Source organism: Rhineura floridana, chromosome 12 (genome assembly GCF_030035675.1).
Source record: "Rhineura floridana isolate rRhiFlo1 chromosome 12, rRhiFlo1.hap2, whole genome shotgun sequence".
Taxonomy (NCBI): domain Eukaryota; kingdom Metazoa; phylum Chordata; class Lepidosauria; order Squamata; family Rhineuridae; genus Rhineura; species Rhineura floridana.
In genome coordinates, this window is record NC_084491.1 from 22,652,832 (window position 1) to 22,665,287 (window position 12,456).

The 12,456-nt window shown below is 40.8% G+C and overlaps 1 protein-coding gene across 4 annotated transcripts in view; it reads right to left on the reverse strand.

The window, feature by feature from the left end:
• The window catches only part of UNC5D (unc-5 netrin receptor D), a 550,803-nt gene that overhangs the window by 22,777 nt on the left and 515,570 nt on the right, over positions 1 to 12,456 (reverse strand). For all 4 annotated transcript variants that reach the window (XM_061592401.1, XM_061592399.1, XM_061592400.1 and 1 more), the window contains one exon: positions 872 to 1,021. In XM_061592401.1, the coding sequence (XP_061448385.1) occupies positions 872 to 1,021 (150 nt within the window). The remainder of the gene's footprint in view (positions 1 to 871; positions 1,022 to 12,456) is intronic.

Below are 12,456 nucleotides of genomic sequence, written 5' to 3' on the forward strand. Positions count from 1 at the left end.
GAGGACATTCCAGTGCCCCACTGACATGTATCCACCAGCCACCACTGGTCATTTGTTATGAGAGGTTATGTGCTAAGTCTTACAGAGGCAAACCTAGAACCCCTATGGTCCACCTGCAGTATAATTGAAAATATTGCCACACAAGAAAAGGAACACAAGCAGTAATCAGTGACAAAAGTATCTGTCCAGGATCATCTATGACTTCTACCATGTCTGCTGGAAGAGCCAGGGAGTTATGTTAATGGTGTTTGCATTGCCTACTGCTTACATACTAATTTTAAGTACTTAATTTTAAGTACAAAATTAAGTACTTCATTTTGACTTATTTCTGTTTTAACTTCATTGTTTTTTTAAAAAAAGTTCTGAAACGGTGGTTTGACTCTATTGTCCTACTGTTCGAGGATAAAAGCCAAAAATAAGAACTGTATTTTTTAATCCAGATCAAGGATAGTCAGTCTGGTGCCTTCCAGATGTAGTGGGACTCCAGTTCCCACTAGCCCCAGTCAGCATGGCCAATGGACAGGGATGATGGGAGTTCATGGTCCAACAACATCTGGAGGGCACCAGGTTGGTTACTGCTGATGCAGACATTTAATTAATAGCCCTATTGGACAATTCAGCATCAATAAGCAAGAGAAGAAGGTGAAATAACGAGTTTGGCTGTTCAAAACTTGGATTACACTGGATTCAGTTATGGGAATATACTTGTAAATAGAGAGCCAGAAACACCAATAATAAAACTATATATTTATTCATAAAATATGTCCATGGCATTTGAAAAAGTGCAGAACCTCATAAAGAAATGCCTTGGGGCTTCAGAGCTGCCTGGGAGTTTAAAAAGCCACAAACATTAGCCTTGATACACAAATACCTGACATGCTGTGAATGGTTTGATTCTCCAGAGAAAAGGGGGGATGTCAAGGACGGAGATCTGAAGACTGAAGGTATTCCCTTTGAAATGCAACAGCTTTGGTTCTTCCAGTAACTGTCCCCCTTGGTGCCTTTCGTCTAAAATCACTTCCTGCATTGGAGAAAGGGAAACAAACAAACAATGTGAACCAACTGCAATCTCAGCACTTTACTTCTTCAGAAAATGGTGGCTGTTTGTAGAAAGAGGAAGGAGCTATGAGTAAGATTCCAGATGCAGAGAAATTCACATGATTCCAGTCATGAGCTGCAGTCAGGACTCTGACAGGGAAAGGAAGGATCCCAACTGAGTCATGAAGATCAGTAGCTTGTCATTATGAAGCCCCTTGAACCAGATAATCATAAACTGGGGTGCCTGGAGACCACATCCCCCTGAGCCAGGTTTTCCTGAGGAACTGGTTTCCTCCTACACTGGAGCATCTTTCTCAGTGTCCACCAGCCAGTGCTGGATCTGGAGCCAGAATTAGTGGGCAGAGAGGGGTAGCCCAGCACACCTGGCCTCCCAGCACTGGCATCACTGTGGCTTACTGGCCTAGGGTTTGTTTTAAACCAAAAGCTAAAAAGACCTGGGTGTTAAAAAGGTCTCCACTTGGTGCCAAAATACCACAAAGAAGGCGCCAAGTGAGCCTGCCTGGGAAGGCTATTCTGTGAAGCAGACAAAAATGCAGATTTTCTTGCTGTATTTTACTTTGTTAGGTATAAATAACTAGCTACATAGCTTATATGTATAGTATGGCTATTATAGGAACAGAGGAAGCCACTTTATACCAAGTTTATTTATTGGTCAATCTAACTCAGTAATGTTTACACTGACTGGAAGAGGATCTTCAAGATTTCAGACTGGGTCATTCCCAGACCTACCAGGAGATGGTGGGATTGAACTTGGGATCTTCTGCATGCAAGGCTGACACTCTACCACTAAACTATGATCCTTCTCTACAGTCCTTGTCTTCATGCCTTGCCTGTGGGCTTTCTAGAACTCTCCAGATGGCCACTACTAGAAACTGGACTAGATGGCCCTAAGAACATAGGAAGCTGCCATATACCAAGTCATATCATTGATCTATTTAGCTCAGTAATGTCTACACTGCATGGCAATAGCTCTCCAAGGCTTCAGATAGAAGATATTTCAGCTCTACCTGGAGATGTCAGGGATTTAACCTGGGACCTCCATGCACCCCAGATTTTCTACCACTGAGCTATGTCCAGAGCTATGGTCAGATCCAGCATGGCTTTTCTTCTGTCGTTAGTGTCTTGTAGTACTATGTATCTTGGTCCAAGCCACTGGAATCAGACTCAGACCCACTGGTGTAGCTTTCTCCAGTATGTTTAATGAAACACTCCAGTTTAGTGCATTTCATGGATTAGATTACAGGTCACACAAGATTCTGCAACTCTACACGGCATAACTAGGCATGACTACTCAAAGCTAACACATTGTTGCAGCAATTAGACATGTCTCCTGACAATCCTTAAGTAGGTTTAGGCGGGCTCTTTCTACTTGCATGAGGAAGGTGTCAGAGAACAGGAGTGTGTGTGCACATAAGCACTCCTTCGAAGTGGGAAAGCATGGGCCAGCAGAGCCTGCCATCTCAGTTGTCTGCATGTTTGGGGTGATGGGGGTGGTGGCACATCATCAAGATCCTCCTCCTCTAGAGGAGGTGTGGGCAGTGGCAGTACCATGGGAGGAGGGGGATGGAGGGAGAAAGGTCAGGCTCCTGATCAGCTGGCATTCCATCTGTTGTAACTGGAGCTAAGGAGTTGTCACTGTCAAAAGTACTGAAGCCTATTGCCTCAGCACTTCCTGGTTGTACACTGCTTAGACCCTCCCCCAGGTCCCATTCTGTATCTTTGTCATCTTCTTTTTCATCACTCCAGGACCACTCTGTGGGGCTCATGACACTATGGACCCAAACATGGAGTAGGAAATGGCCATATATATGGCCTTCTATCTCGGTTTATATCATTTCTGGAATTTTTTGCTATAGTATTTCAGTGCTATGTATTCAGTGTCTACATTTACAAAGAAGGAGGTAGCAGTCTACAACTGTGTATTTATGAGAATTACATCACTTCATAAAATACCCAACAGCCCAGTAGCATACAGAAAATCCCCACAGAAGTAGAGAATTTGGTAAATATTCTTCTATCATCACATCAAAATCTAAATTATATATTTTTAAAAAAATATTGTTCAGGTTCGTTAAAATAAAATACTGCTACTTGTCTCCATAATTTTTCCTGGATGTAACACCAGTTCTGGAGCAGTAACAGTGTGCTTCGAGGGAAAAATAGAGGCAAACTATATTGACTATAAACTGCAACAAAAATAATCGTTCAAGAAGATCACTGCATCGCTTCTATAAGCTATGAATTGGTTTCAGTGAAGATGATTCTGATTTTGTTTTTGGTGTGTGTGCAGATATGTACAGACACTCCAATTAAGTTCTACTAAGAGCAGACCCATATGAAAATGAATGGACCTAAGTTAGTCATGTCCATTAATTTCAGCGGGCCTACTCTGAGAATTGGATACAACCCCATATATTTAGATAAGGCTGAAATCCAGAACATAAATTGCATAGATCTGGACAAATCCAGCTGCCAAATTTCGCAGAATTTCCAGAACTGAACCTAGATATTTACTGGAATCCAGAAGATCCTTCTGGCACCTACAGACCTTTGTAGGCCCTTCCAGAAGACATCCCACTATCAAGAGTCCCTGCAAAACTAGGTGGAACCTATATCAGCTTTTAGTAAGTAGAACCTGGGCAGAACCTCCAAATCCATTGAGAAGTCTGCCTTACACAGAACAGAATGACTGTCTGCATTCTGAAATTCAGGGTCTAGGTTGTTGCTGCTGCTTTTCTTGTTGTGTATATGTGTGTGTGTGTATGCATGTATGTATGCAGTGATAGCTAGTATCCCTGAATTTTATAAAATGTAGGGACAGCTAGTACCTATTAACTTCTACAGTGACACCCAATTCATGTTGATAGAATTCCCATCACTTTAATGGAGGTGTGGGTATATAATTTGTGGAAGCCAAAAACTCATTGTGGGGTGTACACAGCCAGTTCCTTAGTCTTTTCTACATATTTAGCCTATTATTCATTTCATTAATCCATTTGTTAATATAATTTTATATACTAAATGTGTTGTCAAATGAAATTGTATTTTCCAGAGATAAGTGGAATCCAGAAATCACCCCTTTAATGCCCTATTTGGAGCCTAAACAAGGGTCTGGTCCTGCTTAATAATATGTGTTTATTTATTTATTATTTATTACACTTATACCCTGCCTTTCTTTTCATGAGAGAAGCCCAAGACAGCTTGTATATGATATAAGCACGTCTTGGTAGTTAGTAAAAAATCTTAGAACTGTATCCTGTAAAGAGTTGATTCTGTGTAAGAATGGATAATGCTACATGATGTCATAAGAGGGAGGTGGCTAAAAATAGTCTAATTAGAATAGACTGGAAGGGGCTGGAGGTTCCAAGTCACAGAGATTGTCAAGAGAAGTGGGGGCTCGCTGGGCAGTGCCAGGCAGGAAGAGCTATCTAGGGAGTGTCTACAGAAAGTGCAAATATGAAGGTGGGAAAGGACTGTGCCACGAAGGCCAAATATGGGAAAGGGGTGTACTTATCTCCTTTGGCTGGCTGCCCAGACATTCCTATGGGTTCTTATCTTGATGGGCTGCCTGCCAAGCAATAACTTATGCTACTGAGCAGTCCCAGTTGGAAAGCCATATAAGGCTTCCAGGGTGATTCATGAAGTGGGCAGCTGTCTGTCATGATCCTGACTAGATGCACAGGGGGACAGCCCCTGGGAAGTAGGGAGAGTCCCTACTAAGTATAAAAGGGACCGATAGTCCATTGATTAACTGAGATTCCACGTACCAGCATTAAGAGCCCGGGCAGGAGGAGTGTGTGACCCAGCAATTGGTACTGATAACATCTATAAAGGGGTCTCCCAGTAGCTGAATCAAGTTGTATAATATCTGCTCTATAGGGTTAAGTCTATGTAGTGCTGTAGTGTTATGCTGTGGTGCCAACTAATCAACCACATTAATTAGCACAGTTGGTGTTAATTTTTACTGCTTACCTGGATCTGTTTAAAAGAACCGCCACTGTCACCACCCTGGCAAATAAAGGGGGTGACAAAACACTAACGAACAAATAAATTATCACAATAAAAGCAGCTTTGTAAAGCTAAGTTAAAATAATATAAAATTATTGGGCAGTATTTAATGCTAGTCTTAACCTAGAAGTTAATAGACATGGCTACCTTCAGTTCAGAGAGCCAGTGTGGTGTAGTGGTTAAGCTGTTGGACTATGACTCAGGAGACCAGGGTTCGAATCCCCACACAGCCATGAAGCTCACGGGGTGACCTTGGGCCAGTCACTGCCTCTCAGCCTTAGAGGGAGGCAATGGTAAACCCCTCTGAATACTGCTCACCATGAAAACCCTATTCATAGGGTCGCCATAACTTGACTTGAAGGCAGTCCATTTCCATTTACCTTCAGTTCATCAATTTAAATGGGTCTACTTTGTGTAGGACTTAGTTTAATACCCATTATGTTACATAATATGCCCCTTTTAGGGGGCAAGGCAACTGAGAGAGTATTGACTGGTCAGTTCCAGCTCTAGACTCATTTCAATCTGGCTTCAGCACTGAAACCACTTGGGCTCTCTCACTAATGCCCTTTATTAGAAAGAGGACAAGTGAACCATGATCTTCTTTGTTCTCCTAGATGTCTCCACAACATTTGATAATATTGACTGTAATATTCTCCTGGGTTGACTCTGTGGGTTGAGGTACTATATTATGGTGGTTCTGCTCTTCCCTGCACAACCGATTCCAGAAAGTTGCATTGGGAGTCTAGTGCTGGACTCCCTAGCACTTGTATTGAGAAGTTCCCCAGGTTATTCTCTTGTCTCCAGTGCTCTTTAACATCTATATGAACCCACTGAGAGCTGTCTTTCTGGGATCTGGAGTATGCTGATTACACACAGCTCCATCTCTCCATCTTATCTGAGCCATGAGAGGCTGCTCAGGTGCTGGATCAGTGTCTACAGGCAGTAACGGGCTGGGTAAGAGTCAATAGCCAGATGATGAGTCCTGGTAAGAAGAGATACTGTTGGTGAGCAGTTCTCAGTTCTGGGAGTTGGGTAGAGGGCCTGTTCCAGATGGAATTGCACCCCCACTGAAGAAGCAGCTTTGCAGTTTGTTCTGCTCTTGGAAACATCACTTGAAACCCAGGTAGCTTCAGTGAGAAGGAGCACCATTACCGAACTCAGGCTGGTTCATCAGCTTTGATTGTCCCTGGACCAAGATACTGAAACTTTGGTAATACATACTTGGGTAAACTCTCAGTTGGACTATTACAATACACTTTACATGGGGCTGCACGTGAATATGGTCTGGATGCTGTAGCTGGTGCAGAACATGGCTGCCAGGTTGTTGACTGCTGCTGCAAAGCACTATCTGCCTGTTTGCTACTAGGCCCATTTTAGTCTATAAAGTTCTATAAAGCTCCAAAGGACTTGACAGATCACCTCTGCTGTGACTTACTGAACCATGCCTTAAAATCTTCAGAGTTCCCCTTACAGCTGCAGTTCATGGTGCACAAAGCAAGGCCTTTTCTGTTGTGGCACCCCACATGTGGAATTCTCTCTCCACAGTTGTCCCTTATACTAGCTGACTTTAGGCATCACATCAAGACACATTTGTTTCTTTGGTCCTGTGGAAATAGTTGATTATGAGATTTAAGTTGTTGCTGGATTCTTTCTGACTTAGTTATTTTTTAAAAAATTCTAATTTGTTTTATTTATACTGTTGATTTTCTGATCTTTGTACTGATGAGTGTATTTTATAAATTGCTGTGTCCTTCCCTGGATCCTTTGGGTTGAGTGATGGGCTTTTTAAAAAAAATAAATCAAATTTTTATACAAAGACCATTACGTTCCATGACATACTCCCATCATACCATAAACAGATCCTGGTCTATAACAAAACTAAGTTTTGAGTAGTGGATTATAAATAAAGCATAACAACAACAGTAATAGTATTACACTGGTTGTTATTGAAACATCCAGAAATACTTACCTGGATGGCTATTTTGAAAAATGGCTTCCACAGACTTATGCTTTCCTGTACATGATATCCATCTTTTTCCCCCCATTCCAACCTGTGGGTTGTATCCAATGCTAGTTCTACTCAGAACATACCCATTCATGTTAACAGAAATGGCTAAGGTTCATTAATTTCAATGGGTCTACTCTGAGTAGGACTATAATTGAAGACAACCTCAGGTTTTCTGCATCATCGAAGTGGAAACTGCTGTCAATTGTGATTTTTCTATGCGAGTCTCTAGACAGGGTGATTTGTGCCATTCAAGTTTGTCTAATGAAGGTATTATCCTTCTTCTACTTGGAAAGTTTTCCCTAACATGTCAGCATGACTGCCTACAATTTTTGTCTATCGCCTTTTGTTTCTCCTGGGAATTTATTTGTCCAAAAGAACTCTCATATAAAAATTGCAGAACTAATAACATGAACCAGAAGGCTAGTTTTGAAATCTTCAGCCCAATGTAGCATAGGCAATCTTCACAGTGAGGGCAAATGTCTCCTGTTGTCATGTGGAGGTGATAAGGCTACTACTTCAACTGGTCCAAAATGCAACAGCCAAATTACTGTTTTTAAAAAGCTGCATTGGTTGCCAGCTCATTTCTGGGCCCAATTCAAGGTGCTCACACTAGTGTTTAATGCTCTAAACAATTTAGGTCCCAAATACTGTATCTGAAAGACCGCCTCCTTCCCTACAGATCCTCTCAGGTGTTGAGATCAGCAGAGGGGGCCCTTTTGGTAGTTCCACCACCCTCAGAAGCTTGGGGCTTGGTGGCCCCAGGAGAGGGCATTCTCTATGGAAGCCCCTAAGTTATGGAACTCCCTCCCTACCGAGGTGCAATTGGCAACCTCACTGTACAGCTTTAGGCGAATGCACTTTACACTGGCCTTTGACACCTGAGATGTATATTTTTAGGACCCACTCTATTTTGTGTTTCTTTTTTTAAAAAACTTTTTTTAACACAGTACTTTAAGATAGTTGTAACCTGCCGTACTTCCGGGAAGGGTGACTTAGCCTGTGCCTGCTTTTGAGACGGGCTCCTGCCTCAAAAGAAGCTTATTCAGATATATCAGTCAGTTTTTTCTTTTTTTTTGACTGATTAAACTTCTCCCGGGTAGGGAGAAACGAAGAGATTAACCTCAAAGCCTATTTTTGTTGGGACGACCAGATCTCATTAATTTATGGGACGAGGTCCAGCCGACGAAGGTGGGACGGATTTTCAACAGCAAGCTCTATCTGGTAAAGCGAACGTTCATCTTATCTTCTAAGAGAGAACGCACTAACAGGCAAGCACCCTTCTTTCTATATTTTTCTTTTACTTGACTTAAATTGTTGCTGTTTAAAAGAGATTTGCCAGATTGATCGGTTTTTGACATCTCACTGGGGAGCCATAACTTCTCTCTGCTACGCACTAATTAATAGCTTATCTCTGTTTTTGTTGCAAAAAGCTGTCCTGGATTTGCATTCTAAAGATATACACAGAAGAGGGATTTCTATTCCAGATTTTTATTTTGAAGAATATTATATTGTCTGAGACTACTCTCTTTTTGGTCTATTTTATTTTGACGAATCTGTTTTCTGACGACTGCCATTAATTGTTTCGATCCTGGGAACTGCATTTTGTTTACTTAACTATGGAGAGATAAGGCTGTCTGCTCTGTTTATACTGTGATGTCACCAAGTTTGGAGTATTAACCCAATTGTTGCTGAAATAAGAAGTGGTTTTCCTATATTTTTCTTTTAAAATGGCAATTAAGAAAGTGGCTGAGAATCTGGAAATAACTATGTTTCAGAAAATAATGGATGAGATTGAGATAACGAAACAAAACCTGCGACAGGGTTGTAAGGAGCTGAAAATTGAATTGAGTAAAATGACGCAGGAGATTAAAGATATAGGGGTCCCTGTGAGAGAGGTGACCCTGGAAGGGGTCCCTGTGAGAGAGGAGACCCCGGAGATTGGAACAAACGTGGAACAGGAAAAAGATTTGGAGTCTATGGACTTTAGAAATAAAATCTATTGTTTGGAGACACAGGAGATTAAAGACATAGGGGTCCTTGTGAGAGAGGAGACCCTGGAGACTGGAACAGGGGTCCCTGTGAGAGAGGAGACCCTGGAGACTGGAACAGGGGTCCCTGTGAGAGAGGAGACCCCGGAGATTGGAACAAACGTGGAACAGGAAAAAGATTTGGAGTCTATGGACTTTAGAAATAAAATCTATTGTTTGGAACTCAATGTTATCTCTGAAGAAATTAATGAAGATTCTAGAGATAAAGTTATCAATGGCTTGGATAATCTTCTGGACTGGAATGATGTGATGGAGCCCAATATAGAGGAAATCTATGGAATTAACTGCAGCCATGTGACAATGGAAAAACTTTCAAGAGATGACCCAGTGTATTTTGAAAAAAAGAACAGAGATATGATTTTACAGCAGTATTTCAGCAACCTATTCAGAATGGATGGCAAGAAAATATTTGGGATAGAGGTAATTCCCATCAGACTCTTACTATATGACTATGGCTTTGACAGCAAGATTATTATGGAATACTGATAATGGAAGATTGGATACTGAAATTACTGGACTTAACAAGACTACTGAAGATGGAAGATGGAAAATGGAACTAATAGGGATAATAGAACAATGGCTACTGAAATTACTGAACCTAACAGATTCTGATGTGATGGATTAATTGAAATGTTTATTTTGACTATGGTTATGACAATAAGATTATCATAATTAGTAATGAGATGGATTAATCGATATGCTTATCTGGAAAAAAAAATTGATAGATATATTTCTTAAAGAATTGAAACCTCTCTTTGACTTTTTGTGGAAAGAATAAAGTAATGTTTATGAGATTTGATGATTAAGTAAGATAACTATTGGAGGAAAGTGATTTTATAATATGACTTAAGAGACAGGATTGTTATATATTATAGACTTATAACTGATCTGATCTTTGACAAATGGGAAGTCAATATTTTACTCTTTATTTTTTATTTTTATTTTTATTTTTTATTTTTTATTTTTTGTTTAACTATTTTTGATTTTGTTTTTTGTCTTTGAATGTTTTATGATTTTGTCTTGTATGTTTTATGAAAATTTGAATAAAAATTATTGAAAAAAAAAAAAAGATAGTTGTAACCTGCCCTAGGACCTCTAAATAAATGCAAATGCAAATGCTAACAACAACATTAGGCCTTTATACAGGATTGTAGTTGTCCAGGGTCTCAGGGGGTCTTAGACCCTTTACCTTTTTGGAAGCAGGGTGCCAGTAGGGTCCCTATGACTTCAGGATCCTGTGAGCCAATCATCATGAGAGGGGAGTGTCTTAGCCACTGAGAATGATCTTCTAACATGCTTCCTTGACCTTTCCTGCTAAATGGAGCCAATCAGAGTGAAATGAGGTAGGTCAGTCACTGAGAAGACTCTTCTCAGTAGCTAACACTCTCCCATTTCATCCTTATTGGCTCCTAGGGATGTCTGTTGTGGCAGAAGACATGAACAAGGATCTCATTCTCAACCCCACAGCAAAAAAAAGGGAGGGGCATGGCTCTGACTAATGTGAAGGGACCCTGCACTTTTGAATTTGCACCTATACTACTGCCTTTACGATCACAATGACCATATGACTCATCCCTGACACTCAGAAGCTGCATATTTCCTTCAGAAGCTGGATCTGCTCACTAAAGCCCTTAAAAGGCACTGCAAAATGTGGACCATAAACTTCCTCTGTATATTTTTGTAGCCATCTTGATTGTGAAAATGGCTTCTAATCTTAAATTCAGTTCTCCACATTTCCACATCACTGTGCATGAAAACTCATCAGCATTTTAGCGCAAATGTCTCCTAATATACACAGGTTTATTTATAAATTGCTAATATAGGCTGCTTTTACAAAGCAATTTCCCCTTTTATAATTCATGTTTGTATGCTACTTTAATGAATATATGCATTTTTAGGCAAACTTTGCCCTATCATAGGCCTTTTTTTAAACAATACTTGCCTGGAGAACTGCACTGTGCAATCTGGAGGAGTGTAAATTTTGAAGAATGGCTGGGTTTCAGTTTTTTATTTATTTTGGCAAGTGAAAATTGGATAGGTTTGCCTTGAAATGCAAACGAAATTGACTGAATTTCTCCTCCATCTCTAATGGTGAAAGTTCTAAAAGGCAAAAGTGCAGCCTTCTAAGACTATGCTATTCATTAAAAATATAGTGAAACACTATGCACCTATTCTGCACCTTCCCTTTGAACTCCAGTCTAGCTTTTCCTTCTAGACGCATGAGATGGTAACACTGGCTTACAGTGTTAGAGATTTCAGGAATGCTATTTCCTATGACTCAGTCTCAGTGTTTAGTGGGTTCATTGCTAACCAAGACTGCACATCATTGTAAAGCTGGTTTCTTGGCCCCATACAAGTTTGTGATATTATATTTGTTAACATAATGTTCCTCTTCATCAAAGGCAGACACTTATATCCTTGGCTTCAGCTGTTTGAGGACATTTTCCAAGCTTTGCCATCTGAGAGATGGAAAATGATTAGAACCAAACAAAAGAATTCCTTAGCTTGTGTTAGAAAAGAAAGGGGGAAAATTGGTTCTATTTCCCCCCTCTCTTTTCTAAAACAAGCTAAGGAATTCTTCTCTTTAGCAGTTTCTTTATTTTGCACATGGGTTATTCCAATCCTTTGCCATCCAGATGCCTTGCCAAATGCACAGAACTCATTATCCTGGATATAATACAGTATAGTCTTAAGCAGTAGCTTGGAAAACCCCATGAATTAAATACACAAAACTGTGCATTGAACTGTATCACTTTTGCTTTGATAGAATTACATTCCTTTTCAATCCCTGGAACGCTACCTACCTGGGGATAAAGCAAGGGATTCGGTGCTGGGATAGATTCCTAAGCTAGGGCCAAACTACACATAATGGCCTGGTTTGCACATCATTCTCTGCCAAGCGATGGAGTCTGGAAGAGGAGATTGCACCCACTTCACTCATCTCTAGTTGTTTTGCTGCTGTGCCACACTGAGCTAACCCATGATTTGGCTTAGCCTGGGGAAGGGACACATGAGATGTGAGGGCCAAAGTTGGCTTTCCAGGCCTCTCTATTTGGCCCTCAGGACTCTTCCCAGACCATACACCCTCTCAAGCCACACCTCTTTAAGTGTTTTTGCCTAGTCGGAATGTGACCTTCTTGTTTCCCAGGATGCATGATAACTCTGCCACTTTTACCTCTGCTCCTATCCACCACTGATATGTGGTCCGCGGAAAACTGGCCAGAGTGAAATTTCACCCTCGGACTGAAAAAGATTCTCTTCCCCTGGCTTACCATGTCATCTAAACTTGGGTTCCTGGTTTAGCACTCCCAGACAGACCATGAACTGTAAACC